This window comes from Pyrus communis, chromosome 11 (genome assembly GCF_963583255.1).
Source record: "Pyrus communis chromosome 11, drPyrComm1.1, whole genome shotgun sequence".
NCBI lineage: Eukaryota > Viridiplantae > Streptophyta > Magnoliopsida > Rosales > Rosaceae > Pyrus > Pyrus communis.
Genome location: NC_084813.1, coordinates 9,227,983 through 9,245,780, shown reverse-complemented (window position 1 = coordinate 9,245,780; position 17,798 = coordinate 9,227,983). Strand labels below are relative to the sequence as shown.

The following is a 17,798-nucleotide window of genomic DNA, read 5'->3' as shown; positions in this document are numbered from 1 at the left end:
TTTGAAGGCTTTAATTTTATTTTGTCAAATTGAGAGAGAGAGAGAGAGAGAGAGAGAGAGAGAGAGAGAGAGAGAGAGAGAGAGAGAGAGAGAGAAAGAGAGAGAGTTGTTGGGTGTGAGTTCTAAAGAAGAGGGGGGAAGGGGTATTTAAGGGTGGATACGGAGGTGGTGGAAGAGAAGAGTGTTGAGTTTGTATTTCTGTTTGAATAAATAATCTTTTTTAAAATGGTCTGAAAAGTAAGGTTTGTATTTCAATTATGCACTAGCTGGAATGGCTTCTTGTGGAGCGGATGCCTAGATTTTTAGTTTTACTGTTTTGGTTGCATAGATTTTTAGTGTTACTTTTCTTCAGATACCAAACATGCACAATGATGTTACTTTTTTTAATAAGAAAATTTGCATAAATACGGCCTAAACTTTTAAAACAGTGCACAAATACCACTCGAAGTAAAAACTTTTGCAACTTACCACCCAAACTTTGCTTTTTATAGCAATGTACCTCGTTACAAAATCTGTTAGCTGATGATGTGTGTCATGTGGGCCCCGAGGCTTTGCTTGATGTGTATATAAAATTACCAAAGCATCTTGTTCCTCTCCTGCAGTTGAACTGTTGAAGAACTCGCAGAATCATAGAAATTGAGCTGAATCTGCAAAACAGAAGGGGGGGTAGAAATTCGAGAGTTTGTTACGCTTTAACTTGCCTCTTTATTACTCTACAAACTTCTTAAGAGTGACAGCAAGCAAGAAAACGAAACAGAACTTACACGGAGTCCGCTAGATTGGGGGCAATCACTGCACGAATTGCCGGTAATCCACAGGATATCACTTCCGGCTGTATCAATCTGCACATTGAAGAAATCATTTGCAGAGGAACTGAAAACAGCAAGAATTAGCAAGACTCGAGCTTTTTGTAATTTTTTTTTCTTATTTCCATTTTCTCCGCAACCAAATAGAGCTAGAAACAAAAAATACAACCGACAGAGATAATGAGTGCTGACCCAATTAAGAACCCACAAAGATTAACAAACACCCAGGAAAAACACTCAATTCACCCAACAAAATCTACCCAAATATCAGACGGTTGGAAACATTGGGTCTAGTTGCTATAGTAAATCACATAGAAAATCAAAAAATAATTCATGCAATTATATATCACAATAATGCATGCACATAAGTAACCGACGTTCAATAAACATGATATAATGGATTAGAAAAACCTAGAAAACACGGTCGAAGCAAGTGTTGAACACTTTGTCCTTAAGAGACAAGTTTACGCTCCATTACGGTGCTCATGGTTGATCGGTACATGTCTCCTAAGATACAACGACTACGTCCTTGTAATAGTAGCACTTCAAATCACAAGGCTCCATGAACTACGATTGTATTGAAAATTCTCTCATATGGACTCAATGAGACTCTCTAATATTTAGTGCACTCTATGAATGATTATATAAAGAATGAAGGTTATATTGTAATTATAGGAGGCTTCCCTATTTATAGAGTGTGAGATACCTCTTTGAAAAACATTTGACTATTCATGAAGAGTCAAAAGTTACAACTCTTCATTTGAGTAGACACATCTTTCTACCAAAATGCTCCACTTCTAATTTTCATTCAATTAATAAATTTAATATAATATTTTTATTATTTAATTTTCCAACAATCCCCCACATGAATGAAAATTGACTCAATACCATGCAAATGACAACGCAGATACTAGAAAGAGAATTCAGTAGGAAAAGTACCACATCAGGATAGGTGGCTTTTGGCTTTGAACCTTCCGCAGTGAATTACTATCGGATTTACTTGGCTAATCAGTGAACGCGACATCTTGAACTGCTCAGCCGTTTGTGTAAACCAAGACAATAGTAATCACACAATACCTTTCTAGACATCCCGTGGTTGCTCAATTGTGTTCATTTTGGCCCTGAACAATTCTCAGCTTCTCATGAGTGCTTTTAGAGAACTAAGCCCTTCAAAAAAAATCTCACAGGAACGATCCCATTCCTTACTTAAGATAGGTGACTTCCCATTAAGAGTATCCTGCAATACCCCACTTGTTATTTTCAAGTATAGGAATCATTAAAAGCAAAGCTTATCCTAAAGACGCTGCAAATAGCATTGTTTCATCATAGGACATGGGTAGGAGATTATCTCCGCAGTGCTCCCATTGAATCATCCACAATTCGGTTGTCCCTTTGAACCTAGATCTTGGGGTCTCCAGGCAGCTAGGTTGGGTTGCCATTATGGCGATTCTTAAGGACGTAGGCTTTTAACCCATTCCCCTTGATGATACAACTTATTCTCTAGTCAAACCTTTAAAAAATTGGTACCACTAGGTTGACTACTCATACCATATGGCCATCACAAACTTTATATACATGCATGGAAATTATTTCCTTCGAGAGTAGTTGTTTTCCAATGTTAAGTCTTCCAAACATATATGGGGACTTACTAAGTAATTTGCCTATGCTTGGGTAAACTCCCCCACATTTAAGGTATTTATCGAAAAGTCTATAACCTTTCAATACCTTAAAATATCATTGCAAGAGATAATCTTTATCTCTTTCTAGAAGCAAATTACTAGTTCATTCTACCTAAGTTGACATATAGTCCAAAGATAACTATGTCACTCCCCCATAATTCACTCACATTGTGGTTGCTTTTTAATGCTATCAATTACTCATTCATCTTTTCTTTCCTTTTTTTCCTTTTTTTTTTCTTTGAATAACCATTCATCATACTTAAGAAGTAGGAATCAAGGAAGATATTTTTTTTTTATCTTCACTTGTTATGGCCTAAAGTATCGCTATAGCCTTTTCTGAGAAACATGTCTTGGCACTTTGGCTTTAACCTACAAACTTATCGAATTTGCATGGCTAGGACCTCCTTTGATCAATGACAACACCATTTCAGTTGTCATACCTCAAAGTCAAAACATTATTCTCCCATGTACTTCCCTTCTCAGAAGTAGTTATCATTACCTTACTTTCCTTTGCGGGAGACAATGTCTATAATAAGGATGCAATCTCTGCTTCTTTCCTTGTGGGTAATTAACAGTGAAAACTATGCCCTTTGCACACTCTAACATTTTTTACCAAGAGTTGCATATGCCTGTAATATTGGCCAAGTCATCACCTTGTGATAACTGTCAACCACCAAATGGTGATCATTATGATCATCTTACATGAAACAGTAACATGCATGAAGCACCGCTTCAAGCATTTGTGGAAGTCTTTGCAGTTTCTGCAACGAACATCACATGATGGCTTTTCACCCAGAGATATGTGCATCTGCTCAAATAACAAAGCCAAATGATGGCACTGTGATCTAGAGTAACATGCAAAACAAAACGAGTTAATTTTCATTTCGAAAACAAAATGGTTGTTCGTAAGGAATGCATCATTGCATATTTAAATGCCCTGCTTGCTCTAGTGGATGTTCATAGAACTCTGAAACAACAGAGCTCTTCCCAAACAACTCCATATTTGTAACTGAATAGTTGTAGCCTAAAAAAGGACCAAATGATCCATGCAAAGTGATCATGTCTTTCTACCAAATTTGAAAACGTCAGTCGTGTCCTTTGGTCCTCTACATCCAATCTTGGAAATTTCGTCTTTTTCCACTCGAAAGAAAGATTGACTTCAGGCAGGACCAAGGATCTCCTCAGTTCCATGCTTCCAATCGTTGCATCTATTAGCTTGCCAATAAGGAACATGAGAATGTGCATTCACAGAAGGGTGTGAACACCATCACTTACTGTCAGCCAGGGCCATAAAAATATAAAATTAAAATTGAAACAAACAAGTGTATACACACCACACGAGTCTTCTATGAATATGTGAGTCATTTCATCAGTTATATAGACATATATGCAAATCACCAATATGGAACCAACGTTAATTGTTTCTAATATTTCATAATATACAATCGGATATCCCACACATAGAAATTGGGCATCAATATTATCTGCGTCCTGGGGTTTAACATGTCTAATAATTAACATATTGATACGTCAATATGTGAATCAAAACTATGAAACAAAACTAATCAAGTTCTGTTTGCTTGAAAATGATCAGACCAAAATGAGAAAACCATTTCATATAACATTATAGCAAACTAAACTGATAAACTTGTCTTAAGATTGTTGGAAACATTGGATCTAGTTGTATAATAAATCACATAGAAAATCAAGAAATAATTCATGCAATTATATATCACAATAATGCATGCACATTAGTAATCAATGTTAAAAGAACATGGTATAATAGACTAGAAAAACCTAGAAAACACGATCGAGGTAAGTGTTGAACACTTTGTCCTTAAGGAGAAGATTTATAATTCTAAAGGTGGGAGTAGAGGGTTTATTCATAATTCTTTTTTTTTTTTTTTGGTCAAAGAGAAGATTTTATTCCAACCAAACACACTAATACACAAACTTACATACAAACATAGGCCCAACAACACCTGTACGCAACCAAAAAGGCCTAAACAGAAAGAAAAAAACAACAGAAACAAAAAATGAGCCCAAAAGCCCAAAACAAAAGAACATCCGAGAAGCATCCACTGCCTTCTCCACCGTCAATTCGAGGAACCTCCAACTAGGCCGATTCTCTAACCGCCGCTGATCATCTCCTTCACTGAAACCTCCTGCACACAGCCATAAGTAAGAGGTAACCAGCATCCAAACGAAAGAAGCCAATCACCGTATTGAAGCTCAAAAAACTTTCCAAGCAACATTGCCGAACACAGCAGACATAAAGGAGAACGTGGTGGTGTTGAAAACACCTGAGCCGGGTGAAAGCTCCGAAACCCTACACACGAACTCCACAGAAGACATGGCTGAAAATCGAAGCAAGGAAGAACTAGGAAGAGGAATACCCACGGAGTTGGAGAAATAGGATAGGCCAAATTGAAAATTGGGGAGAACCAACAGTAGATGCAGAGAGAGAAGAAGGAGAAAAGGACAAAGCATCCGATCTTAGCCGAAGCTAGGGCCAGTACCATCTGAGATGCTGAAAATTGAAGATCTCACAGAAGCACTCTCACTTCAAAGAGAACAATGAAGGCGATTTTACTAATTTTGTCCAAAAATATATAATTTGTTGATATGTAATATTCCAGGCACACCAGTATGGGTTAGGCCTTCTACCTCTCTGGTGCCTCTATTGTTGGGCTTCTATCTCTGTCTGTTGCCTTTGGGTTTTGCCCATTGGGTGCTAACTGGGTTAATTGTTTTTTTTTTTTTTTTCATAAAACTGGGTTTATTTGTTATGTAGCAATGTTGAGGATGTTGGCTATTAGCTTATTTTATTAAAGATTCAAAATATTTTTATTATTATGTAAGATAATAAATACGAAGATTCATGTCTTTTATCAAAGGTTATAGAGAGTTTTATAAATAGGAAACTTCTCAAACATAAAATATACGTTAAAATATTATAAAAACTAATTAAAAGAGTTTGAAAACTTTGAGTTTTAATGAAAATGAAAAAATAAAAGGTAAAGTGAATAGTACCAATATTTATTTTTTAGTGTAAAAATGTGGTTTTTCGTCAAAGTGAACAATATCAGAAGTTTTTCGTTAAAGTTTCCTAAAATATTTTCCTTCCCTTCCTACTATAGTACGCATTTATATTCTCTATTATCCTCCTACTCAACTCTATTATTAATGGGCAACTGATCACTACTTAACCCCCGTATGCTGTAATCATATTTATGGACCAGACACTTTGTGAGATTCAAGGGTCATATCTTGGAGTTGTAGATAGCCTTTATAATCTGCACGTAGCGAGTTGTCAATGGCTTTAGGACAGTTATAACACACCTCTCTTGATATTGCATGCCAGATTATTCCTTACTCTCTTTTTATCTACTGCTTTGTTTATTAATATGTGTTTAATGCATTTTGGTATTATCTAATTGATTTAATTTACATGTGTACTATGACTATAATTGTTTATCTTATCCTACAGGGAAAGGAATATGGCATTGCAGCAATAGCATTGCTCAATGGCCCGAATTTACCTTACCACGCCCATCTCCAACTTAGTTAAAAACAAAGATAGGAAATGATTTTCATAGTCCTGTTTATTTTTATTTATGGATTCCTTTTCGACTTATTCATTTCAGATCACAAAAATAATGAAAGGTGTGCATGGAGAGAAAAATAGTGCTAAATCACTTCCAATAAGATATTTATTGTATTTTTGCATTGTCAATCACATGAGGACTGTGTCATCCAATATTATGTTCTATACATCTGAAGAGTGTAGGCACCAAACGTGGGTTTACAAGTACCAATATTTAGCCGGCCAAATCCATCAAAAGTTAGAGGTTTATGTTCTTGTTTTGACACTGTTAGAGTTTTGAATTACAAATTTTTAAGTTATCTTTTGTTTTTTTATAATTTTATTATAAAACTGTTGGATTGATATGGTACACAGTCAAGTTAAGAACTAAATAATGTTAAGAAAACAGAGAATCTTTATTATTGTCATCTACCTATGAAACCCACATACTTAAAGCAGCCATTTTACAAGATAACTATGAGCTTAGACTACTGTTGCTTTGGTGGATAATTTAGGTTTTTGTTATGGATGATGTTACAGAGATCAAATTTTTACATCAAATTTCCAAATTAAATTATGTATAATTAATAGGAAATGAACACGTTAATCAACACTTAAGTAATAATACCATAATTAACATCACCAATCTCTCTCTCTCTCTCTCTCTCTCTCATATAGGAATATGCTTGGTTTAACTGCTCGTGAAATTAGAGTTGTGGCTGTGGGAGAGAACCCATGAGTGAGCAAAGCAGTCCTTTTCTTTCATGTTGGCCTTGCTTGCTGCAAGTATAGTTGAAGATATATGGACCATGCATGATCTGTATACGGTTTGAGTAGGCTCACACGTGAATATGCAATTTCCAGCCTTTTACAAGGACAAAATAATTGTTGAAAGCAAAAGGCAAAGGATTTTAAGCTACAAACCAAACAATACTTCGTTCTTTTCGGACCTTTTTATACATCATGAAAAGACTACGTACGTCTAACTTTTTCTTTTTCAGAAGAATAACATGTAAATATATTTATGGAAATTATCAATTATAAGATGTGTATATCAAGGGAAGGGCCTCATAGCTCCTTACTATAGACGATTCAGGGAAACGCTCATCATTTTTTATCAAAATCTGACTAAGAAGTAAGACCGCGGCTCCAATAGGGCACATGTCCATCAAATAAATAGCCAAAAAAGGAGAGAGTGCTTCTATAATCACATCATTTGCAAGAAATGGGCATTGGAACAAGTCTTCCTTGAATTCTCAGTTAGAGCATCCTCCTTTTCTGCAACAGCGGGAAAGCGGGTGAATTCGCCTTAGCGAAGATAAAACAAAAAAGTTATTTTCAAAATCTATACAGTTTGTTAGGCTAGCTATACTATTGTAAAAGATTTCACGTTCATGTCCATTTGGCGCTTGTTTCGAACCAGTCCATTGGTGTTTTGCTCTAGTTTTACATATAAAGCATATCAAGTCAATCAGCTTCAAGTTTTTATACTTTCCGCTACTATTACTTTGATATACAGTAAATGTGTTCAAAATTTGAGATACTTAACTTTAATTTTGTCAATAAAGACTGTTTGAATGTGAATTCATATAATTTCTCTACAACAACGCAAAATATTAATGTATGGCATTCCCACTTAGTAAATGTTTAATAACCAAACATATAGTCATGGGGTATAGAATGTGCCACAGCCTCTCATATTATATCCTTCAAAGGAAAAATAAATGTGCGACCTTTTCATGAAGCTAAAACATCCTCCACCACATGACCAATAGAGGGGGAAAAAAAAACTCCATGAAAAGTTCTGTAGCAAGTTTCAGCTAGCATTTATTTCAAACCTAAAAAAGTAAAACATATTTCCTTTTCTTTCTAAACTTTGTTGAAAATCTAGCACGGTCACGAAACTATTCACCCCTTCCGTTGATAAGTGACAAATGATTGAACAATATCCATTCAAATAAATACTGGCTGCAGGGCCAAACAGACTACTACAAATAGACTACTATAGACCTCCTTCTACTACCATGTGACAATCTTCAGAGTTATTTGGCCAAGTTAACTAACTCTTGCTTCCCATTGCCACTCAATCCAATTAGCTTAAGTCCTACGTTAGGGGTTTTTTGTATTCTCCAAAATTTTCAAACATGGCACCCCCTGGAGAGTTTATTTCTGGCTCTAGGGCCAACAACATCTCCAAGTCTAAGCCACCAAGGCTTTCATCCTCAGCAGATAGCCTTAAAAGAACAATGTCCGACATCTCTTACGAGCTCAGCAAAGAAGCCAACTTTGATCAGGATCTGAAATCCCTTCCGCCGATATCGGAGGTGGAAGATGCAAAGTGTGAATGCTGTGGCATGAGTGAAGAGTGCACGCCCGAGTACATAGACCGAGTGAGAGACAAGTTCTTGGGGAAGTGGATATGCGGGTTGTGTTCTGAGGCAGTGAAAGAAGAGGTGGAGAAAAATGGAGGAAATAAAGAAGAGGCTTTGAATTCACATATAAGTGCATGTGTTAAGTTTAACAACTATAGTAGGGCGTATCCGGTTTTGTTTCAAGCTGAGGCTATGAGGGAGATGTTGAAGAAGAGTAAGTCAGACGGGACGGGCATGAGGGCTAAGTCGATTAGTCCGAAAGACAAAGGAGGGCCAAAGGGGAAGATTGCTCGGAGTTCAAGCTGCATTCCGGCGATTACGAGGGGGATGAACGATCTCTCCATGGCTTGAAGGCTAGGCATATAATATCTGATCATGATCTAGGGGACATGGTTTCGTATTTGTCAACCTGCTCTCCCCTTTTTATATGCTAATCATTAACTGGTATAGCTTCCCTCCAAATTAACCTTCTCAATCCCTCTTAGGGTTTCTCTTCTAATCATCTTGACTCACAACATGTACCGGTTACCTGGCTAATGGACCGACCTTTTTCCTTCTTGGTGTTTTGGGTTAGTCCAAACCCTCCTAGCTATCCTTGGCGCATCTTCAGTGTCTACTGGATTGTCTTCTTAACCCTCTCCTTCTTTCAGTCACCCTCTTGGGTTTTCTTTCGGTGGTATTTAGTTTCCTACTTCAAAGCCATGCATGTACTTATGCTTACCTATGGGGTTTTTGGGGTTTATTAGTACTAAATGCTCCATCACTGCCCTTCTCCCCTAGGGTTTGATTTTCCTTTTTCTTTAGTTCGCTAAGCTTATCTGCAGTGTGCTTAATTATTTGCTAATTATTTGCTATTTCTGTATAAATAAGAAGGGTTAATTGTTAGTTTCTGTGAAGAGCTACTACGATATCGATCCTCGATTTGAATCCAACCTCAAGTCTCTTTATCTAATTTTCAGTCTAGCTATATGTATCGGAACCCATGTAATTTAAATATGTATCCGCAGTTTCAATAATAATCGGGTGTTATATTCTTCTAGATAATATTTTTGGTTTATGTTTTCTCTTATCAATGGGGTGGAAGAACACTGAAGAAAGTATCACAAATAGCTATTAATACTTTCAATCATAGTGCAGCGAAATTAGGTTCATTTGAAAATTTGGTTTCTTGTAAATGGTCCATGCGCAGATTGCTGGCAATAGAGTTTATTGGTGGAACGGTGGAGGGGAAAGGTGTGGGTAGTATACCAAAATAACATTTTTTTAAATTTCTAGTTTGTTTATATATATATATATATATTTTTTTTTTCTCCAACAGCATAAATTAATAAATATTGCCCTTTTCTGAAAAGGTTCTAGATGTTTTTTTTTTTAACTTCGGTACGAGAAAATTTTATTGATATGAATTTAAAAAAATTAAGCTTAGTTAGGGGGACATAAACCTTACGTTAAACCTAAACCCTAAACCTTACCCCTTTTAAAGCAAAAAAACCAAGTAAATGATAAGAAGAGGGAAGAGGGACATAAACCTTACTCTTCTTGAAAAATAAAATATAAGAAAAAGAGGTGGACATAACCTTACCCCTCTTGAAAAATAAAATACAAGAAAAAGAGGGGAGGAAATAGAACCAAACCCTCTAAAATAAAACCTAAAGGGGCATTTGTTTGCCGTTACTAAATAGGACTGGACTGGACTAAACTAGTTGTTAGTCTAATACCATATTTGTTCCGTTCTGGGATTAACATTAATGAGACTAAAGGGGACTATATGGACAAAACACTTCGCTAAGAGGTCTTAGCAAGACCCCCAATAACTAGGCCTGGCAAACGGGTCGTGTATGTCGTATTCGTGTCGTTTTCGTGTCACACCTGTTATCTTAACGGGTCGTGTAGTGTCACACCCGTTATCTTAACGGGTCCTTAACAAGTCAGGTTACTTTACCCAACAGGTAAAGTGACTCGACCTGTTATGACCCGTTAAGAAAAGAAAAAAAATTGTTGTGCAATAAGAACGTTGAGATCTGGAAAGAGATGCAACAATCGCGACAAAGAAAAAATTGACGAGGACAGCCACAAAAAGTGCAGAAAAAGATGCAGAAACTGTTTGTGGACAGATTTTGAAGAAAATTCAAACCACATTATTACTAGCCCATTATGAGATTAAACCCACCACTCCCAGTATAAATAATTTCGTTTGTTCCAAACAACATAGTCGGATAACATTAGCATGCAATCCTCTTTTTCTTGGGGAGGATTGCATTAACATGCCTAAATTCCAAAACCACCCGAAAAAAAATAAAAACTGGAAAGAAAATTGAACAGATCCAAAGCAGCTACAGAGTACGCAACAAGAATCTAAGAAAACTTAAGTCATAACATCCATACAGCATTTTATCACATCAAAAGGACAGGAGATAGTTCAAACATTAAGGGTTCAAAGTTTCCTCTACTCAAGCCTATCATATTATGTCTTCTAGTCTTTGTGACCTGGTCCCGATATCAGACGAAAGACCAGTTTACAAACAAGAAACACATGCAGTGAGCCGTCTCCTCTTCGTTCAGCACCTTCCAAGCCACCGCTCTCTCATATGACACCGGTCGCCCCATGCTGGAAAGACAGATGCCACCTGGAAGACATGTGAAACCCTACAAAAGTAGCACAATGAAATCACTACAAAAGCTTATAACTCTATGAATATCGTGTTTTAGCAATTCGTTCTTTATATGGATTCAAACAACCGATTGGGATGTTGAACCATAGCTCGTCTTTAGCACCATAGCACGTTAGTTAAAAATGACATGAAAGAAAAGTATATGATTCAGAGATGTTCTACTACACCTGTTGCATTATTTGGGGGAATTCCGAGCATAGAGTCTTTCGTCCATGGTCATCAAATATCTTTTCCAAAGTTATGTCTTGGAGCGCAACCAAGGTGGTCTCCAGCATGTCGAGCCCTGCCTGGTTTGCAAAGGTGAAAACTGGCAATGCCTGCAAAAGGGGAGTTCCATAGCATATTTGCTTAGAATAAGTAGGCAAGATAAGAACTCAAAGAATGATACACCTTCATTAAGTGTTGTATTGGTTGATTTTTCAAGGTTGGGTAATATGCTCACCTTCAGAGAGCAGCACATAATTGCATCCGAGTGATGCCACAAGGATTTGAGGATGGATTCACTTCTTTCATTGCCAGATTTGAGCAGCTCCACACCCAAATAGCACCTGCAATATCAATAGTATTACAAGCTAAGCCACCTATATGATCATGCATGGTTTCACAGATCAAAGTTTCTTATTCCAACTTGTAACGTTCATTGCAACAGAAGAAAGAATATATAACATGTTGCGGGTGTGTGCCGAAAAAACCATTTTTTATTGTTGCACAGTGCATCATATATTTCAGTCCAAATAAAAGGAAGGGGGAAGAGAGAGAGAGAGAGAGAGAGAGAGAGAGAGAGAGATATAAAACCTGTAACTGTTACAGATCCAACGAGCAAGTGTTTGCGCTTCAGGAGTACCAAGTGGTGACCGAAGACCAGCCTGTGAATTCAAATGTGAAGGAGAGAGAGCTAATGCCACCCTCTGAACTGATGATATAATGCTGCGAACATATTGTCGGGCCATGGATGCTACATGCTCTTGCATGTGGCTCTCACAAGCAAATTCAAATGCTATAGTCATCACAGATCTTACACAACCCGCATTTGCAGAATATTCACTAGATCCTTTATTTCCAGTTGGCCCAATTTCAAGAGCAGAAGCAAGGTCCAAGGTGCGATTTGGACTGGTGGATTCCTGAAACATTTTTCAGAGCACTAATGAACATTTCCATATAAGACGTAGTGCAGTATAAATTCTGACAGATAGCATCACTTGGGAATGGGATTTAGTTTTGAGGCTAACCTTCCCATAATCAAGAGGAATGATGCGAAAACCAGACGGGAGAAGAGGTGCATCATCAGCAAAAGAAGCATCAATGGGAGCGAAAATGAGTTCAGCACAGGAACCCACGGCATTCTCATCCATTCCACTGCACAGCTATTAAAATAAAATGGAAATTAAGCAAGAGAACCAATTGATTAGCCAAAAAAAAAAAAAAAAAGAAAAAAGAAAAAAGAAAAATGAAACTGCATGCAACCACTTCTCATCCATATCACTTGTCCAAGTTTTCTGTTCTCTCGTCTTTCTTTCCCTACATACTTTATCACCGATTCACAGGATACTTTGATAGGCACCAAACATGCTTGACATTAAAAATACACGTAAAGAAAAAAATCCTAAAGGAACATAATATCGTGCACTCCCAATGTGCACAAAGCGGTAAAAACTAGCTAAAAGCATGTTATGCCTATTATTTGCAAGAAAGAAATTATCAGGTTAAGAATTAGTCTGTTATTAGGTTTTGACAGTCCAAGTTAAGCTATGAATAAATAACATCATTAACACAATTAGAATACTGACACTTACTTGCAAAAGAAACATTTCTCTCGGCATCATTGCATCTTCAGGAGAATGGCCAACACCTTCCAATTTAATGACTTCCAAGAACTAATAAGCGCAAAAAAATACAGAAACGCATTAAACAATTAGAGAACAATATAGAGTTCTATATATATATATATATATTTTTTTTTTGGGGGGGGGGGGGGGGGGGGGGGTGGGGGGTGTGATTATAAACCATTGTAAAACAAGACTTTTTAAATGCAGTAAGGTCCTAGATGTCAACTTGCTTACCTCTTCATGCTCAAGAGTGTGGGCCAGGGGAAGTATAACTTGACCTCCGAAACTTCCAACTCGAGACCCAGCTAAGCTACAAGGCCCGACTTTAACAGCTGCAGCTGAGTAAGCATCAATATTGTTGTCTGCCCATTCTGATCTGTGCTCGCGCAGGAACCGAAGAAGTATAGCAGGGGGTACATTCTGGGAGAAATAGTAGACAACAAACCAGGAAGGTTTAAGAAGACGAGCTCAACATGAAAATTTTCGTCATTGTCCATTTGAAAGGTCACCATGTATACAAATAACAAAAATAACATGCACGCATATCTTAATGTTTTATTGCTAATCTCCAGTTGATTGAAATGAAAGATGGGAAGCAACCTAACCTGTAACAGCATCGATGCTTTAGCACATAAGACGGAATTAATGACAGATGGAAATCCATTACCAAAGGACAGGTTTAAGCCCATTAACTTGTCAGGAGACGAGTTTATAAGGATAGTAACATCATCCATGCCATCATTTCCCATCAATGACCACCCCTCATCAGTAAATCCATTAAGTGCCTCATTAAAACCCCTGGAAGAAAATTCCATTAGCTTCCAAGTAACAAATAACCCTTCTCTGACTGACAAATATATATTGAAACCACCATTATATACCAACCTGCTAAGCCTTTGGCTTAATGCTCGTAGAGCTGCAGGGCGTCTTCCCCAACCTGTGACATTAGATTGGGAAACCTCGTGCGCTATCTGCCTCAGCTGACGTAAAGCCTGAACGTACGTTAGAAGGACTAATTAAAAACTCTATCTCCCCTTTGCCCTCATAGCATGCTTGTGATATACATCTCGTTAGTTTTGAACGCTACAAACAATGTCCAAATATCTACCACCATATGGTCTTACCGCCATTGTCATCTTTTGAGCAAGGACAGCTGATGATTCATACAATGGGCGCAGGACTTCAGGCACGCTACAAGGCTGGTTGATGAAACACATATAAGAGTTACAATTATTGTAATGGATGTATCAGAACAAAACTAAATTGAAGACGATTATCTCATTACGCTTCACGAATAACTTATTAACCTCCAAATCCATATGGTCAACGATATGTATGATTGAACCTCCCCCTTCACAGGGTCGTATAAGGTATCCACTAGGCAGCATTTCTGCTCTAACAAAATGCTGCACTGGAGGCATGGTTGGACCATTCTGAGTGTTTTTCAGAGATCTCATACAAATCTGAGCATTGTACACAACGAGAACAACTTCAGTTAAAGTAGTGAGTGAAGATGTATGCCATATGTATTTACTTGTGTGCCACGAATTGCTTGATCAACATGAAAGTTATTTGGCGATATGAATCAAAATTCACAACTTTGTGACAACATACCACAAGGCTGCCATCCTCTAAAATAGAAGTATAGCGCAACAGCCAGAAATCACAGGCAGGCGCCAAAGTTGTCGGCGCATAGAGCTACATCAGATAATTTAAAAAATTAATAAAATAAAAAATAAGGTGGTAAAAGAATGCTCTAACTTACAATACAAGTAGAACCTACCTGCATGTAGAGCAGCTCAATGGTTCCACCGTTTGCTGTAGGCAATACATTTAAAACATCTACAGCACGGCAATCACGCAACCACAAAGGTAGATCTTTGAGGATCTCCGCAACCTAAACATAATATAGTCAATAGTCAATCATACATTCTCTTAAATTCAAAGGAGGAGAAAACAGACAGAAAAGTCATGTTAACTTACCCTGGTAGGGTCTAGACCCACCAGGCCGCAGGCACGTGCTGCCACTCCAGTGCAACCATGAGAAATAGCAACGATTCCAATGGAATCCGGACCAGGCTGAGATATCCAGAAGAGTTAGCAAGGAAGAAACATATTAAAAAGGCCTAAATTCCCCTTACAACAGAATAAGCAAAATAAAAAGTGCAGCCTAATGTATTTCATGAGAACCATACAAATAAAAATTGAAGTCATGCTAACTAAATGGCAAGAGTGTAACGAACACCAATAATCGAAATGTACTTTTCCATAATTATAACAATTCAACTACATCTCGGAACGTAAGGATTTTTATTTCTGATATAATTTCATATCATTGAAAAGTCAATGTTTAGAACTATAATTCCACCATCACATTGTTCAGGCATTTCTTCCTCACTTAATCAAATACATATATGAATACTTCAAAAAAAAAAATATAGCGAGAGAAATACCTTCATTCCAGGCATTTGGACCCACTCAACAGCAGTTCCAGTAGCCTTTGAAAGAAACTCTGCTAAAGTTTCTTCTGCAATGGACAAAAGTCTAGCGAACACAAGCAAACAAAGCACGAAGCCATAAGCCACAAAACACACACAACAACAAAAGCTCCTGTCACAAAGCCCGATAAACTGAAAAGGTCTTAACAACTACATCCCACTACTACTAAGTTACTAACCCTGCAGGACTTGCATCCCTTGGCGGATGCTGAGGTGTCAAATGGTGTTGGCCACTCGTCACCACCGATTCACAACTTGTGTCTTTGGTTGCAAGCGTTGTCTGTAACAAAAATAAACAAACTTCACATGTCAATTACATTACCCCATAAATTCAGAAATTACGACAAAAAAAAACAATTATAATTCAGGACATTTTTGTTTGCAATGCCTTATTCTAAACTACTCTAATTTACACGGAGGTGCATTCGAACTTAGGCGTAAGGAGTCCGGCCAACCAAATGGCCTAACGGTATCTCACGTTGCTCACTAATTGATCTTAAAAGGGAAAATTTCAATCTTGGGTTTTGAATGGTTAATGATTTTAGCTATTCTAAGATGCCAAACGAGAATGTTAAAATTTCAGAGAGACGGACCAGCCGCCCGTCCACTACTAATCAACAACGAAAGGGGTCTCGAATGGTTAATGAATTCTCACCCCCTGGGTATGCTGACGGAAGTAACCATTTTCATACACCAAGTGAGACACCTGCTTCTGCAACCTATCATTTTCTTCCATTAGTAGCTTATTCATAGCAGTGAGCTTCCTGTTGACAGCTTGGAGGCGCGAAGCCTCTTTCCTCTGCTTCTCCCTACATCTGTAAAAACCAAACCACAAACAGACAACCCCACTAACATTAACTTCCTTCCTCAGAAAACAAAGTAAATGCAATGTAATTAAGATTTTTGAACAACTAACTTAGCACAAATAAGGAAACCAAACCCCATGCAACCAAATAAATCCATAATTTATTCAAGATCCAATTTTTGTTTACCTTCTGTTCTGGAACCAGACCTTAATCTGTTTTGGCTCGATGTGGGAGAGAATCGGGCACTCCCGAATAAGCTGTTGGCGACGAATCGAACTGGGTTTGGGGCAATCATGATACAGCCTCTCGAGGGCTTCAACCTGCTCAGGTGTGTACCTCACATACTTGCCATTATCCAATGCATGTTTATTACCATCCTTGCAGGACATAGCCATTTCCAAATTCTCAGCTCAGAAATCACTTCCAACCCACAGAAAATTACACCAAACCCAGAAAACCAAACCACTTTTCAAACCCTCAGAGCTCCAAAACAGACCAAAACGACAACTGGGTCTGCACCCAAATGTGCAAACTTGCAGACTTTGATAGCTAATTATTTAGAAATAAATTAAACTTTTCGAGGATAGAGGATGGAGATTAACCGACAAGGGACAGCACTACCCTCAACTGGAACCGAGTTAGCACCAAACACAAAGAAGCTGTACAAATCTTTCGAGATCAGAAACCACAACCGATCTGCTCCCCAAACGACCACTACCCAATAAACGTTTTGAGATGATAAACACGAGTTACTGAGCGAGTGGAATCAGTGAGTGGAACGACTCCTCGTACACCCAGCTGGGTAGACCGATCTCTGTTCTACGGCCTGAGAACCAGAGGAAACGTCACCGTGTCGCCGATCTCGATGGCTTCCATGTCTAACCCACGAGACATTTTCTAGGACTTAAAGGGTTGAAGCAGCATGGTTTGCGTGCGCGGGATTTGGGTTTTGGAAGCTGAAAGTTGGAGGGTTTGGAGCTGGAGTAAGAAGAAGAACAAAAGGTAAACCACTAGCGGTATGTTTTGCTTTGTTTCTCGTTTTGGTTTTGGTTTGCTTTTCTTGTTTTTGCTTTCGGATTCATACAGTTTTGTTGCTGCTGATGATGATATTGTTGGTTTTCATTGGCTCGTCACTTTCGGCTCAGATGAGGAGAGAGGAGAGAGGAGAGAGAGTGTTCCTTGCTCGCTCCACTGTGTAGGAAAATGGAGCTAAAAAAAAATTTTACCTTTGAATATCTTTTTCGTTTTTCTTTCACGCTTCTTGAATGACCAAAATGGCCTTGAACTCAATTCGCGTGATTACTTGTCTTCAATGCCTTTGAATTTTCAGACCAACCAACCACAACAGTAAAAACTAAGATCAAAGTGGGTCAACTGGATGCAACCCGTATACACTGAGTTCTTGCCAACAACAAACGTATACCATGTTTCTCGTCTAATTATACGTGATCAGTAATTGTGATCAAATGTATTCTGTGTTTTTCGTTTTGGTTTTGATTTGCTTTTCTTGTTTTTACAGTAACTTAAAATTTGAAAGCAAAATCTATTAGTTC

At 37.8% G+C, this 17,798-nt stretch overlaps 2 protein-coding genes across 2 annotated transcripts; one reads left to right on the top strand and one right to left on the bottom strand.

The window, feature by feature from the left end:
* The first annotated feature begins 8,215 nt into the window (after positions 1-8,215).
* On the top strand, positions 8,216-8,794 carry LOC137708975 (uncharacterized). Its single transcript, XM_068448127.1, has one exon. The coding sequence runs from the start codon at positions 8,216-8,218 to the stop codon at positions 8,792-8,794; it is 579 nt and encodes a 192-aa protein (XP_068304228.1).
* A 1,983-nt stretch (positions 8,795-10,777) lies between these two features.
* LOC137708086 (homeobox-leucine zipper protein ATHB-15-like) lies at positions 10,778-17,427 on the bottom strand. The gene is made up of 18 exons (XM_068447076.1): positions 16,432-17,427; positions 16,095-16,254; positions 15,619-15,719; positions 15,395-15,485; positions 14,925-15,020; positions 14,725-14,838; positions 14,556-14,639; positions 14,249-14,404; positions 14,066-14,140; positions 13,827-13,933; positions 13,547-13,739; positions 13,176-13,361; positions 12,909-12,989; positions 12,345-12,479; positions 11,911-12,236; positions 11,558-11,663; positions 11,283-11,432; positions 10,778-11,089 (listed from the first exon to the last, which is right to left on the bottom strand). Exons 1-18 carry the CDS (start codon positions 16,638-16,640, stop codon positions 10,943-10,945), a joined length of 2,517 nt encoding a protein of 838 aa, XP_068303177.1. The 5' UTR covers positions 16,641-17,427; the 3' UTR covers positions 10,778-10,942.
* Positions 17,428-17,798: the final 371 nt, after the last annotated feature.

Excerpts from the sequence above, each read along its gene's own strand:
- LOC137708086 (XM_068447076.1), bottom strand. The coding sequence starts at position 16,640 with ATGGCTATGTCCTGCAAGGATGGTAATAAACATGCATTGGATAATGGC. Across the intron at positions 14,640-14,724 it reads TTGAGCTGCTCTACATGCAG|CTCTATGCGCCGACAACTTT; the intron begins GTAGGTTCTACT and ends TATCTGATGTAG. Across the intron at positions 11,433-11,557 it reads TTATGTGCTGCTCTCTGAAG|GCATTGCCAGTTTTCACCTT; the intron begins GTGAGCATATTA and ends CCCCTTTTGCAG.
- LOC137708975 (XM_068448127.1), top strand. The coding sequence starts at position 8,216 with ATGGCACCCCCTGGAGAGTTTATTTCTGGCTCTAGGGCCAACAACATC.